General features: G+C 36.2%; 1 protein-coding gene across 1 annotated transcript; it reads right to left on the bottom strand.

Moving 5' to 3' along the window:
• Window positions 1-484: 484 nt before the first annotated feature.
• Window positions 485-6,973, bottom strand: LOC126830800 (small ubiquitin-related modifier 3). The gene is made up of 4 exons (XM_050561207.2): window positions 6,854-6,973; window positions 3,684-3,815; window positions 3,039-3,110; window positions 485-1,231 (listed from the first exon to the last, which is right to left on the bottom strand). Exons 1-4 carry the CDS (start codon window positions 6,869-6,871, stop codon window positions 1,166-1,168), a joined length of 288 nt encoding a protein of 95 aa, XP_050417164.1. The 5' UTR covers window positions 6,872-6,973; the 3' UTR covers window positions 485-1,165.
• Window positions 6,974-16,715: the final 9,742 nt, after the last annotated feature.

The raw sequence follows: 16,715 nt of genomic DNA, 5'->3' as shown, positions 1-16,715 counted from the left end.
TACACTAATTTGCATACGAGAGGCATCCACTTTGTCCGGCAGTTTTGGGGAAAATTCAAACTCAACCAGTGATATTTTTTATATTGGATAAAAATTGTTACCTCTAAGAAGAACCATAAGCTTAAAAGCTGGTGTTTCGTACAATCAAGGACCATAATTCGGGAAGTTAGAATATCGAAAGGAATCAAGATCTTTGGGTTATAAACATGTATTTCAAGTTTATTAAAATTGATTACCATATTCTTACACTATTTGCCTACGAGGGCGGGTCAGCCATTTTATCTGACAGTTTTGGTCTGATTTTCACGAAATTCGAACTCACTGACGGGCAACGACAATATATGTCCACATGAAAATGTGGGCGTATAAAAATCTCGATTTGTAGAGTGTTCCACAACCAAATTGTGGACGACCACACACAACCTACAATATACCTTCACATGTAAATGTGGGTGTATAAAACATAATAAAGGAACTCGTAACAAATGAAGGTATGATTTTATATGAGATGACAAATGATATACAACATAAAAATTGGACACAAAACAGTACTAAATGATAACTTATATATCATAATATTATATATTGAATAGGGGACATTGTTGTCGGAAAATTACCATGTAATTAATTAATACCTTTCACTAACAAAAAGCTGACTGAAGAAGAAAATTTAAAAAATAAAATATTTTGTACACGATGTATCTTACAAAATTTGTTAAAACTGGTCACAATACAACTGCATGACATTAACAAAATCTTTCTTCCCAAAAGCAGAACAGCCTCATTGTTAGCACAATTTTGATTCGCAAATTAAAGTTGATACACAGACACATTATTTTTCACAATGATATTATTATGGAGCAATGGATCATTTTTAAACAAATAAAGATGGGATCAGAAACCGGACTATTAACTTTGATGATAATTTCATATAATGAGCTGACCAGCAGTGTCCCCTATAACCCCAGGACACCATATCCTTTATTATAACGACAGAAGGTGATTCCGAGACACAATGTATGACAAGTATAAGTGAAGGATGACGTTGGACATTACAAGATGAATGGACACATCTACAAGATGTGTGGCACCAAATGTACCAGGTTCCAGAATGTAGTCCTTGACACAAAAAAATCACTGGTTCCAAGTCACTTTTTAAACATTTTTATGTACACAATCCGCCCGTCTGCTGTTGAAATACGTCTATAGAATCGCCATCTTCCATGTCCATCTGAAATGAAAATAGAGATCTATCAATTAAATGCCAATTATGAAATAGGGTTTCTCCTCACCTGTGATGAAAATCTCCACATTTCTCAAGTACAACCAGGGTTGTAAAAATCCACTAGCCCGACGCCCAGGGCTACCAAAAATAACTTACGGGCTAGTGCCCTTTCACCGGTTTGTGAATTAAACTAGCGATGATATAGATAAATAAGCTGTAAAACATGCAACATTTATTTCTCAAATTCCAAGGAAAACTCAATCATAATAATAGGTTTTCTGTAGTAAAACTTAGAGCCGTATGAACATTTTTTGTACCCCTTCTATTCATTCATTCTTGACATTTCATTTCTCCATCTTGCACGCTTTGACAGGTCAGGTCACGTTGAAATCAGGTTGATTTAAAAACAAAAGACTCACTTATACTTTATATTAGATTAGTTCTGACATAAATATTTCAAAGCATACCTTTGTATTTTTAAATACAAGATAATTTTGATTATTTAACATGTCCCGTATTTCCAAAGAATTTACTACACGTGTTCAACACACACGCCATGATGAATGGTTCCAGTGACCCGTGTGTCATCAACTTTGACCCTATCGGCAAGCAGTGTGGCACTGGAGTGATAGCATAAACAATTTTACTATCCTGTCTATTTTAATTTTATATCAGCACATCAAACTGATTTGTTTCATTTTGAGACTCTTTATAGAGTGACCAGGCAAATAAATACGGTAAAACAATTAATTTGTCAATCAGTCGAGGCTATCTTGGGCTTTGCAGTAAGTGCTAATAATAACGTAACATATACAAATCTTCGAGCTGGAATTAAAGTACGTTAATTTACCGTGATATATTATAAATGACATGTGCTATATATGAAGTATTTATATGGTCTTTAGTGAAAGAAATCATTGTTGTGACTACCATTCCTGGTTTTGAAGGTCAGATATATGAAAACGAATATCGGATTGTAGTTTTTTGAACCGTTTCACCAGTGCAACCGAACCCTGACCAGTTAACTGAGTAGCGTATACATCCTTAATTATATACATCTTTATTAAAAACAATAGGTTGGCAGGAAACAAAACATATGCCAAAATATTGAAGATTAAATCTTGTAATTTGTCAAACTATGGACTAGTGGATATTAAAGCCGGGCTAGTGCCTGACAGTGGACTACTAGCCCTGGGCTAGTGGATTCAAAAAATTTTTTACGCCCCTGAGTACAACATTTGAAAATTATTCTGGCTTATTTGAAAAGAATATACAATGTAATAACACTTAAAATCTGTTGGAATTTCTAAATTAATGTGCATACTTAGAAATTAGTATGATTAAAAGGTGATTAATGACAGTAAGGCATAAACCTGGAACTGCACATAAAACAATTCAAATATAGTAGTGGTTCCACTCTCAGAAATAATTTCTATTTTGAGAGATTATTTTGTACCATGATTTATGTCTCCTTATTCCACTCTATCCCTATCAGTACCACGTGCCTTTTAATAGCCAGGTCTAAACACTTGGCGAAATTATAGCACCAGACATCAACTAATTCAATGAAATATTACAACTGTCCATTTCTGTCAAAGAGTTTAACTAGGCAAATGAAGACTTCAAAATCCCAGGAAGGTTCTTGGCCAATATCGAGATTGAACCCTGGATCTTTTGGTTAGTGATAGGCCCTGTACTCACAGAGGCAATATGTGTCCGGTAGTGAGGGCTGGGTATTATTTGTAATACTTAAACCCACTCTAGGATTGGCCTGCCCTGTGAAATCTAACAATCTATGTTATTTTTAACATACCGAGAGGGGTGTGTCATCATCATCCATAGGATTACCATCAAATCTGAATCTTACAGCACCAACTGTGATACCCTGGAAAATAATTATTATTGTACATTTTTATAGCACACAACTTACATGTCTACATGTAAGTGCTCATTACAAAGTATGGCAAAGAAATTAAATATACAAATAATATAAACTAAAATACAAATAAGACATACTTGTAACCATTTGAAATCAACTTAAAATCTTATAAAGTTCATAATCAAATCAATGTATTATCGAGAAAAATCTTTCTGCTGTTAAATAAAGTGTCTGAACACACCAATAAGAATTTCTCAATCTAATAACCTGAAGGATTTATCTGGTGTGTCAGTGACATCTGCCATATCTGGTTGTTACCTGTGGCCATGTCTAAATATAAGCCTACATAAAAGTATTTTGGCTTTTAGACTCCTGTCTAGTAAAATAACTGTTGTCAAAAGGATCTCTAACATTACATATTTGACAATCAAGGCCATAATGTGGCACACTACATTTTTTGTGGCACATTGAAGGATTCGCCATTTTGAACCATGCACATAGACCATAAATGGCAAGCTGATAATTGCTGTAATTAGCTACATTGTATCACTGTGCCTCAAGCATTAAATCAATACTTACAGCTCTGTTACAGTAGGCAGACATAAGTTTTCTGAGGGGGGTATTCTTTTTAATCTTAAAATGAACAACACTACCATCTTGACCTGTGACTTTCAGATTTATATGTTCGTTTCCGCACTTTTCATCGTTGACCTATAAATAGAATAAAGACAAAATAAACAACTTGTTAGCCATCAATCAAATTTAAGTCCACTTTTCTGTTTGTAGAGTTCAACGTCCACTTGCATGGAGGAGATATCGTAGACATGTTGTCTTATCTTAGTATTTTCAGCACAGGCATCTTTTATGCCGGGTGAAACCAGCTTACTACTAAATTTTGATAATCATGTGTTGCAATATAAACAAGTCACTATCATTGAGGACAATTTATACAGATTCATATGGAAGTAATTTATTCATGTGAATATAATAGGTAGGTCTATTATGGATTGAGTGGATCCTAAATAGATGAAAACTTGTCCATCTTTTAAAACTAATACATGTTTTGGGGTTTTTTTTATGTTCAAAACAAGAAGACTCAGTCAGACATTCATCAACATCTAGCACCCTTGGCTGTTTTGAAGGGTACATTGATACACAATCTCTGTTATTGGGGAGACAACAAAATACTAGTACAGAGGACTGTCTCTTCTGACATCATGTACGGGATCGATACAATATGCCGGATTATACATGTACAGCATGGCAGAATACTCAATTATCTCAACAATACCAGAAGTATAATTGTACTCAAATACCGGAAGTATTATTTCAATGCACCTTCGAATACCCAGAACTTAAAATATGATAAACCTTTCTGTAGATTCAAAATTTTATTACATAAAATTATTACATTTTTACTTCGGATGAGTACAAACCACTTTTGGGTCATTCTGCTGGTGTCTTCAAATTGTCTCTAAATGTCTGTTACATAATGATATTCAAATGGATCAAGAGTGAAAGGTAAGTTGCTGAAGTGATGAGTATTGAAGTAAGAAGTGGTACCGACATCCAATGTCAAATCCATACGGGCACGCTTTGCAGGACGATCACACATTATAAACACAATATCATAATGATAGTGATTCTTCATCTCGGCAATATGCTGCTGTATTTGACGTCAAAATGAAATACCAAGATCTCTCTTACGAGAGATTATAAAATTATCAAGGTAATCAACAAAGACGGGCACATGTTTTAAGCTCACAGATAATTGATTGACGATCGTTTGACGGTTAACACCCACAGATTGAAGGCTGGTCTCAAATCCGAGATTAAATTTCTTGATGAGTGCGCATGTGGTTAAAAATGATTGAATACTAAAACTAAGAATTCTAAAATTGACACGTAATGTATTATTCATTACATAATAAACCTTAAATCAATTTAACTCACTGTAAGGTGGAACTGCATGCTTTCTGATATGGTTGGGTTTTTGAACATAAAAATAGAACACAGCAACTCTCCAAAAGGTGCCCACACGTATCTTTGATCTGTTACATCATGGAATATACGGTTATATCGCGGGGTAATTCTGTTATTGAAACCCAACTGCATGAAAATTTAGTGAAATGCTGAAGCAATTTTAGTTTAAATATTATATCCTTTGTGTGTGAATTACTACTATTAGGCAAGCTGTGTAATATAAACATGAAAATTTCTAATTTTTTTTTCAATGTATATAGTTTGCTTTTTGTTATTAAATCATTGTAGTTAATTCTCGTTCGGCAGTCATTTTTATAAAAAAAATTGTTCTTTTCAATGTAATGTTTAAACAGACTGAGGTATATGGTTTATATGTTTCATATTCATGTAATTGAATTGTCAATGCGTAAGATTCGCCTTTTGTTATTAAATCATAATGCTCATTCGGCAGTCATTTTTATAAATTTTGCGCAGCCGTTGGGTTTGAATCAAATCGTTTAATTATGTTTCACCTTTATTTCAATTTCTTTCAAACACATTTAGGAAAACAAACTAATCTCGTGCATATTCTAATTATGGCTCGGCAGCCACTTTTATAAGTTTAGCGTAGCCGTTGGATTTGATCAAATTGTTTCACCTTTATTTCAATTTCTTTTAACTGATTTCAATAACATTGGAAACGGTACGAATTAATTTGAGGTATGAAGTGAGGTACGAATGAGCTAAGTTACTGCTAAGTACGAAACAGCCTGCACCCATGTATTTTCATTAAATTCATATTGCAGCTTAATAAGAACAGATAGGAGGAACATTCAGAGACCTTTGCGAAAGGAATTACAATTGTTCTATACAGGACAAAGGGCTTTATTTTCTTCAAGACTAGTTTCTAACACACAGAGGGCAGGACTAGGAGGCTCTCAAACAGTAAACTTCTGAGAAATGTTTCTGAATCAAATTATATATAGGCCTACTAATCAAAACTATGGGTGCACCCATGTATTTTCATTAAATTCATATTGCAGCTTAATAAGAACAGATAGGAGGAACATTCAGAGACCTTTGCGAAAGGAATTACAATTGTTCTATACAGGACAAAGGGCTTTATTTTCTTCAAGACTAGTTTCTAACACACAGAGGGCAGGACTAGGAGGCTCTCAAACAGTAAAACTTCTGAGAAATGTTTCTGAATCAAATTATATATAGGCCTACTAATCAAAACTATGGGTGTAAAATAAAGTTTTAATTTGAATAATTCTTAATTCTCAAGCAGAAACTTCAATTCATAAGTTTTTTCCTAACTCAGGTCAACAAATATGGCTTCTTGCACACATTCTTAGCCACTGAATCATTATTTACTCAGCCAACTCAACTCATTTTATGAGTTGAGTTTTGGGGCATCCATTTTACCGGCTATTTTTAGATTTTCAAATGAGATTTGACACTATCGTTAATAAGGATATACGGTTAAAGTCAGTTTGTTTCATTTAATCTTAGAAATTCATATAAAATATACACATATCTAACTCATTTGACATTTAATATATAAACTCGGGTCGTAAATTTACTCATTCTTGTCGGCTACTCAGTCTGCAGAGCAGACCCCGATTTTTTTTTTTTTTGTTCTCCAACTTCCGTTTACAGAAAACGCGTGTGATATTTAAAGGATCAAATTCACAGAATGAATAAAGCTCATGAAAGAAATAAAATTTGAAATGAATACAACATTTACAATAGAAGGTATAATAACAGTTTCCTAAAATCTTTACCTTTTTTTCGTCTGACATTGTGATGTTAGTTTCTTGAGACCGATGCAAACAACGAAAATGGCGCAAATGCACGGAACTGTGGGATAGGTGGCTTTTCCGACTGGATTATCCAGTCTGTGAGTTTCGTATGGTCACATGATATTCGAGAGCAAACCACTGATTGCTAAACATATAAGTGGAGCAAACCCATAGAGTTAACATTATATCACAGAGTTTACTCTGTGGTTATATATAGATCTATATGGAGCAAACTGGTACGGCCCGATTCTGATCAACCGCCGCAATACTGCCATTTTTTTTATTTCTGATACGCCTTCACATTAACATGGTTTTATCATTATGATATTATCCTCATCAACTTATTTGCCAATTTTCAATAAATTTGCAATCCTATTCTTTATCGTTCTTTTGGGTCCTCGTAAGTAGGCTACACATACATTAGTCGTTCGGATGGGACGAAATTGAATTTCTTCTAGAGTTATGACCCCCGCCCAACCCTGTTTTACGTTGTAGAACCACGTGAACGCTCTAACGACAAATCGAATTAATATGCATACTATAAATTAGTGACATATTATACCGCCTCTATATTTGCCAATCAGCTTCGCTTGAAGTGGCTAATAAAAATATAGTTATGGGGATTTTTAATTGACTACATTTAATGGTCCTAATATTCATATAAGATATTTTGAGATATTAGAAATTATATATTCTCCTTTTCTGATGGTTCGCATGGTGACATTATTAGGCTGCATATTAACGCTTTACTTGGTTTTTGAAATCTGCGTTTGGTCAAAATAAATAATCTTCGGGGCCCCGAAGGTGTAGGCTAACATCAGGGGCGGATCAAGAGGGGGGAGGGTCGACCCCCCCCCACCCCGCCCCCCTGCTCAGCTACATATTTTTTTTTTTGTAAATCAACACTTTTTATGAGAAAAGTTTCTCGGCCGTGCTTTATCCTTTATCGTCAGATGTGGGACAGGATGGGCACTCAAAGCACGAGATAATGATATAGACATTATGTGATATCACAATTAATGCTTTGCATCCATGAAATTGAATCACAATGTCATTGCATATATTCATAATAAAAATTGACATCAAACGAGGTGTTGAATTTCTCTGTTTAAAAAGCTCAATTTGTATGTATATACGCCAAAATGACGATAGAGACCATGCGGGAGGGGGGGGGGCAGATACATTGTCTCAGGAACCTGGCAAACCCCCTCCTCCAAAAATTCCTGGATCCGCCCCTGTGAATGGAACGGAAAACCAAGATCTCTTATACAGAATAAAATTTCCCGAGTGACTTTAAACCGACCCACTCTCCCCTATTGAACCCGAAAGGATGTTTCTACCTAGTAGCACGGACAATCTCATGCCAAGCCTAATAAAGTCTATTACGTTCGTGTTCAAATCCAGGGGCAAATAACTCGTCTAAAACTGATTACCTGTCAGTTGATACTATATTATCAAATCAGACGGTAAGAAACAGGGCCCATATGCATAAAACATCTAAAGTGCAAGAAATCCCCAAAAATCAAGAATTGCCCATAAAACCATCTGTAAGTAAATTCCTTATTCCAAGTCGTATGCCGTTATCAATTTAAGGGAAGGAAAATCCTCAAATTCTACCTTAAATCTAAGGCTGTTCAATATCTGTACACAAGTATGAGTGTTAGTGTCTGTTCATGACTGGATTAAATCAGTTGGTCCAGCGAACTTTACGTAGAGAATTAGCTTTTAGGAAGAGGCGTGTAGAAAAGGGACAGAGGGGGAGATGGCCCCGGGCATCAATTTCAATGGGGGTATCCAATCAGAGTGAAATAATTAAAATTACGTTGTTTGTTTTTTAAAACAAATTATCGCTATTAGCATTGGTGTACAAACTGCCCTACTTGATTTGAATAAAAATTTATATCTGTTTTTACATACTTGAAATGTCTTCGTTTCTCAGATTTCTCAGTACAAGGCCCCATGCTCGAGTCATGGTGGAATACAGCCAAGGAGTTGACCCCGGACATCACTAAACCTCTACACGCCACTGTTTTTAAGGCATTGATTGATGATAGAGAATGAATTCTGTTTATCACTGATTTGATTGCAAATGACATCCTCCGAAGAACTGAGAGAAACCATGCCGTCATTGCTTCAAGTATTTGTGGCTTTACGATTTAAATCTTGCTGTAGTTTCCAGCAAGTGATTGCAGAATCTTGGAATCCATCAGAGCACAGATTGTAGACTTTTACATAGTGTAACAGATGCACTTATGAGGAGGATAAACCAATTTATCAATTTCGCTAGAGAAGAAGAAGCACGTCGAGCACAATGATATTTCTACTAAATAGCTGGGTTTTCAAATATGGATGAAGATGGGACAGTGGATAGTACATTGTACCTATTCTGATATTTCCAGAAAATGAGCCTGATTTTATCCATAGGAAGAATTTGTACTCATGTGCAACAGCTAGACGATCTTCGCCAATGTAGTTGTCATGTGGACAGGGAGCACCCACAATTCAAGAATCCTCAAAGAAAGTGATATTGGTCGATAGTCTGAACTAAGAGAACATCGATCATGGTATAATCCTCGGTGACAGTGGTTACCCATGTAAATCATGGTTTCTAGTTCCTTATGTTACCCTGCAACTGGTACACAGAGGAGGTTTTGATTTTTAAGTAATGTTATAGCTGAACTTGCAACGCGATACAGCTATTGTACTTTTGGATGCCTTATACACCCTGACTTCTCGTGAGATGTCATTATGGGCGAAGTCAAAGCCTCAACGGTTATCTTCGCATTATAACTGCTTTCCCATTTAATGGGATTTTCCCTCAAGAAAACCTTTTGTAAAACTTACACCCATTGGTTAAACATACATTATGCAAGAGCTAAATCTGTCTATTGCAGGTCTTTCTTTAGGCCTGAAATGTTATCTAAATTATTAATTAGACATTAATTAACCTATCCAGACCATAATCAACTGTAGATGGCATCGCTAGCCGATTTACTGCATAACTTTACTTCACGATTTAACGATTAAATGGATAATCGAAACTATGCTGTTTATCGTACTGACTTAAGTAATGATGATCAAGGCTAGCCGGAAATTTCAACCGCTTAGTTCTGGGTTCATAGTGGATCAATTTGAATGAAATTTTCAGCAAATTGCCTTTAGATTATCTAGTTTTTAACTATTATAGTGAGAACTGCCAACTCGTTATCGAATCTCCCATAATGTATCTTTAAATCATGGACCGTATATAGACCTAATTGGAAGGTACTTTAAATGAAAGTGGGTTTAATGTCCTACTGTTCCGCTCCGACTGGGCTAATGGAGACAGGCATACACCATGCTAAGAGTGACACGTTGCCCAGACAGCGGCGCTGCTTACTATTATATCGAATTCCAACTCTCAAGGGATCTTTTATGTGCACGACAATGCGTACATGGGGCCTCGTGTTTTTGTACCACCCGAAAGACTAGAGAGCTGTGCTTGTCAGCCCCCCCCCCCCGTCCTGCACCACTGAAAAGAGGAAACCACGCTGGATGAACATTCACGGCCAACATTGGATATTAGAAGCCTATCTTTTCACGGTAAGATAACAACACCAATATGTATTTAATTTGACTAATAAGTCGTGTTTGCAGTGTTGAAGACTGTGAGTGATATTGACTCAGAGACTTGTCTCCTTTATTGGCTTTAAGTTGTTGTCAGCATACGACTTGGAACAAAGATAATGATTAATCCCTTAAGATATTAGCTTTTGAGTTTTAGGCCAGCCTCGACCATCATGGTCAGGATAAGTTAATTAATGTCTAATAATTTAGATAACATTTCAAGCCCAAAGAAAGGCCTGCAATAGGCAGATTTAGCTCTTGCAAAAAGTATGTTTAAGGGATTTCTTGCACTTAAGATGCTTTACGCATAAGGATTTAGAATTATGCTTCTTGTCTCTTTCTCTTAAATCATCCTATGTCTGCATTATGAAGCAGAAAGGCTGAAAGTTAAACCCCCATACTCAGTTGACAACCTATATTCATAAAATGGAGACAACTTCACAATATTCAGCTTACATGTAAAGAGTTTGTAGTAATTTATTTGGTTCGCTCCACATGGCTGCCCTTTCTTTTATCTCCATATCGTAAATGGAGGGGAGCGTGTTTGTGGGACTTTCACCCCTATATAACAGTATAAAATATTAAAGATGCTACTTATTTAACCATCAATTAAAGATACATTATGTAAGATTTAGATAAAGAGCTGGCCGTTCTTGCTATACTAGTTCAAACATAGATAATGCAAAATGAATATATTGAAACTTTAATTCAAATCATTTCATTCCCAGCGAAGTTATAACTGTTTGACGTTTTGACAAGATGTGGCGGTTTTATGAAACGCGTAAATATGAGCTTTTTTTATTGATTGTGGTGATGTAGCTGAAGAAATGGATTGTTACACTAAATATACGGTAATTAATAATGTCAAGAGTCCCGAATGGCTGCCATATTCCAAATTAGTATTTCATTTGGTTTTGTGGTTCTAATCTTTCATATACCCACATAGTCTAAATAAACACTTTTCAAAATTCTCGAAGTATAGTTAGTGTTGTCGACTAAAATCGTCGATTTAGGAATTGCCAGTGTAACTTTCGAATGAGCTTGCCCCAGTATTCAACTGAGAGTTCTACCCACTGGATCACCATCGGAAGTTCTACTTCTTCTGTTATGGCAAATGCTTTCGTTTTGTTTATATTGCTGATTTATGGGATATGACTCACCTTACATTGTCGCCTTTTATTGTATTATGTCTAATCTATGAAGGTGATGATCATTTACATCGGCTAAGTCAATTACTGAGTAGCCTAATCTGTATCATTGGTGTGCTTATGACTTTAGGCATTGCCCCTCTGTCCCCTCCGTGCACACAAAAACAACACCTCCCACCATTTACTGGAGTGTGCTAGTGCCATTACACGTCTTATTAGGACCTGTCATTGTTTTACTTTGACAAGGGGATAACTGATAGTTGGTTTCGCTTCGCACCAGTAGAGACTGAATATTTCTAATACCGGTGGGAGTGATTTTGCAAGATATAAAAGATACACCAACCAACCGTGTAACCCCACCAAATTGTTCATTCAAGCATTTGGATAAACTTGCGAGTGGCAGGTGAATAGTTTAGCATAATGATATTCTCGACATAAGTGTAAAGTTCTTAATTTTAGTATTATATAGTTTTTTTGGTAACTTCACCATGTCAGTTGTTGCTGCAGTAAGTAAATTCAAAACCATATTGTGTAAAACTCGCTTCCACTGGACGTCTTCAAAATATCAGTAAGTAGGGCATATGGTATTCATTTTTATATTATATGTTTATGTGATCTATTATGCCGTCGCCCCTGTCCCAACGCCCGTTCAAATTTTCTGTTTGTGGTGTCTCTCAAAGAAGGGTTGGATTTTGACACATAGCGAATTTGTAACGTACAGGGGCGGATCCAGAACAAATACATGGCCTCTATCGTCGTTTTGGCGAATATACATAGCCTACACACTGAACTGTTTAAAGAGATTAATCCAACACCCCGTTTGACGTCAATTTTTATAATGAATTAATACGATGATATTGAGATTCAATTTCAGTGATGGAAAGCAATAGTTGTTATCTCGCGCTTTGATTTTTGAATGTCCATCCCTATGGCAGGGTATCGGGTTCAAAATGCAATCTAGAGTAAAAAGCAGAAAGTCAACAGTAAAAAGTAGAAAATCTAAAGTAAACGGGAAAATTCTTTTCTAAAAGGGTATTTTTATGGTGAAAACCTATAAATTTATGTACTTAGTCTGCAGAAACATCAAGCTTTTCAACTTTCATGGACATAATTTCTACTTTCTACTATCAACTTTTGACTTTCGACTTTCCGCTTTCTACTTTCTACTGTTAACTTTTGACTCTCGACTTTCCACTTCAGATTTTCTACTTACGATTTTCTAACGCAGATTGTCTCCAATACTATGGTGGCTGATAGTGGCCATGTAATTTTTCGCCATTTTCATAACCCGTGAATCTCCTGACTCCTAGGTTCAGAGCCACGCCCAATTCTTGTGTTTATCGGATTGTGTTTATCTGAATGGATCGTCATGGAACTTGGCATATATATTCCATATAGCCTAAAGACCGCAACTATTAATTTTGGCACCTGTCCCGACGCCAGGGGCAAAGCCACGAACATTTTTTGTGCTTAGCGTCTGAAGGCCACAATTCTGAATGGATTATCTTTAAACTTTGTATACTTATTCCTTATACACTAAGGACGGCAACTTTTGATTTTGGTGCATGATCCGCCCCCATTGGGTGGTGCCACACCCGCATTTTGTTAATACTTTGTAAATAATCTAATGTTCTGACCCCCAGGGGTGTAGTACCACACCCACTTTTTTGTCTGTGAATACTCTAGAGGTTGCAATTATTAACAGATTTTGTTCAAATTCAGCATATCAATCATTTCAGTACAGGGTTGTACCTATTTATATTGTTCCATATCCAACCCACAGGGGCAGAGCCACGCCCAATTTTTGTGTTTATCTTCTATAGACTGCAATTCTGAGTGGACCATCTTGGAAATTTTCCTTTTTATTTTGGTGCATGCCCCAACCCCCCTGGGACAGTGTCACATCTACTTTTTGTTAATATTTAGTCTGTAAATCTGGCAAAACAAACCCACCACCTTTGCCCCTTGGCATGTTATAGTCATTGCAGTCATTTCATATTTCATGCTCTTCATTTTAGAAAGTACCATATCAATGAAAGCAGGAATTTGGACGTATATTGCAGCGGCACCAATGCTCTTGTTTAAAAAAGAGATTACTGTAATCATGTACACAATTTAGATTATTAATCTTGAATGGCGATGAGACTATTATTAAATATTAATTATTGATTAAATAGAAAGTATTATGTTTAGCCTAGTTACAAATGATTATGTAAAATGGTTGTCATACGCTCTGGGGAGGAATCATCCTTGATCTCTGTTCATCGTTGGTTTGTGTCTTCGTATTTGAATGGCTTCATGTAGTCGTCGCGTCCTCTTGTTGCTGATATTTTTACATGGCGCTTTAACATTTGACCATTAGACTCTGTGGCGGGGGTTGAAGTTAAAATGTTCAGCTACAGCTAAAGCTGAGATGTTGATTGCTCATTTCGACTTGTGGTCATCCATCTTTTTATTTAATGGGCGTTTGGTATCCCCGGTATCCCCGTGTACGAATTCCTATACGATTGCGCTCTATTTGTTAAACACACCCCTTTGGTTGTAGTGGTTGTGATATATTTAATTTACTATTAGCTGTTTAATGTATCGTTGCTGCTGTTGCTTTTTTGTGAAAGTTACATATATTTCTGGTTGTTGCATTAGTAGCCTTTTGATTTGGTAGGAGACTTTGACGTTGAAAGGAAGGACAATTCTGACTGGGGCAATCGGGCTTTTAGGTTTATCGTTGATGTTATACTCATACTTATTCACCAAGGAAGTTACTCGAATATGTATTTTAATTTTACACATGTGACGGCGTTAAGGAGTACACAAGGTCTGACTACTCAGAAATAGAAGGTGTTAATACAACCGACTTAATGCTAGTTTCCCACAATTACGACTCGCGCCAGGAAATCGCGTTCGCGGCCTCCAATTTTCCAAATTGTAGTCAGGTTGATTTTAGTGGCATGGCTATAATCTCTACCCCTCCCTCCTCCTCTCAAGAACAAAAAAAAAATAATTGTCAATAGCAAAGGGGCAAATGCCTTTTTATAAGTTAACCTACTTATTAGTATACAAGCCGAATATATAGTAAGTATCTATCTAATAGAGAGAGGGAGAGAGAGAGAGAGTTTAACGACAGTGATAGGAAATCGGAGGAAAAAAGCCCACGAGGTTGGATAGACGACCCTACTCCTTTTCACGTACAACCGGGGAATCGAAACCACTCAATGATAAAACGCGCGCGTACAAACCAGTCGGCATTTTAACTGAACAAATCTAATGTTATAGATTAGGTGTGAAGCATTGGGGTCATGAGAGGATGAACCCTATCAATATTCAGCGTTATGTTACAGTCCCCACCCACCCCCTTTTTTCTAAAAACCTTGTTAACGTGATAGAGGTTACAGTATAGTTTTTTTCTGATGCATTGGGACAATGAGGGGATGAGCCCTGTAGATCTTTCCTGTTCGCTGTCCATCTCTTGCAAAATGTGGGCATATCTTGCAAGGCAACCGCTTGCTCGTTTTATTCAACATTAGTTTTTCTTTGTATTAAAGATATTGTAGTAATGCTGGTGTTAAAAAATTAAAATGGAGTTATGTACATGGTAATGATAGTCAGCCGTTACTAGGAATCACCATTGGTAAAGCTTTACAAAATACAGTGGAAAGAAATCCAACTAAAGAGGCTGTAGTTTTCTATGATGATGGAATACGAAAGAAAAATGAACAGCTTTTGGAAGACGTAATGTATATTTAATTTTTGATTGCACTGCAGGAAAATGGCACAGGCACTTGACAGGATTAAAAATTTCTTACATTACATGTATATTGTCTAGCATACATGTACTACAATATTGACATTGTATTGTGCTAGACAAGATAATGTAAGAAATTGTAATCCCTCCAAGTGCCTATTGGAAATGGTGATTACTTAACAAGAATTTCAAGATGTTTTAAGTCTGCACAATCTTTACGAAGATTACTCAACTAAAAATTCCAAAATACCAACACCTTAAATAATCTTATTTAGAAAATCAGTTTTGTAAATTATTCTTCACATGCGTAAGCCATAAATTCCCGTCTACAGGATGGTCCGCTAAAATTGCCACATTGATGTCATTTCGACTAATATACCCATACAGATAAGGGCAACGAGCACCTCTTTTCTGTCAATAGAAAATCAGTTAAAGATAACATTATGGGAGATTAGATAAAGAGCTAGTAGTACTTACTATAATAGTTAAAAACTAGATAATGTAAAGGGAATTTGCTGAAAATTTCAGTCAAATTGATCCTATCTGAACCGAGAATTTAGCGATTGAATTTTCGGCCTAACCTCGATCATCATTACTAAAGTCGGTACGATAAAAAATAGTCTCGATTATCCACTTCACGATTTAATTATGAAAGGTGAGCAGCAAATCGGATCCTAATCCAGTAAATATCGCAGACTAGCGATGACATCGAGAGTTGATTATGGCCTGGATAAGTTGATTATGGTGTAATTAATAATTTACTTGTAGATAACATTTCAGGCCTAAAGAAAGAACTGCAGTAGGCAGATTTAGCTCTTGCTTAATGCATGTTTAAATAGCTGTTAGTTGGGTATACTTTTAACTCTTTAGCTAGCAAGTTAATTTCTATGTTGTGCTTAAGGTTTCAAATAGAACCACCTACACAAGTGACCCTATAGCATTTCATTTAGCTTTGAGTGTCCCACATATAGATATTTTTTGTAGGTTGATCAATTTGCTGCGGGACTGGCTAACATTGGACTAAAGAGAGGTGACAGGATAGGAATATGGGGACCAAACAGATATGAATGGATAATAACTCAGTATGCATCTGCAAGACTTGGTCTAATTCTGGTGAGAAAATCGAAATGAACCATTTTTATACGCTCACATTTTCATGTGGAAGTATTATGCCGTCGCCACTGTCCGCCGGGACGTCCGTCCACAATTTGTGTACACTCAACGGGTCACAACGTTTATCCGATTTGGACGAAACTTGAAATATAGGTCACCCAAAGATCTCGTTTTCTTTTTCGATATTGGCATGTATGGCCCCTAATTGTACGAAAAATCACATTTTTAGCTAGAG

Source organism: Patella vulgata, chromosome 8, assembly GCF_932274485.2.
Source record: "Patella vulgata chromosome 8, xgPatVulg1.2, whole genome shotgun sequence".
Taxonomy (NCBI): Eukaryota; Metazoa; Mollusca; class Gastropoda; family Patellidae; genus Patella; species Patella vulgata.
Note: the sequence above shows the minus strand (reverse complement) of the source record. Positions and strands in the feature narration are given on the sequence as shown.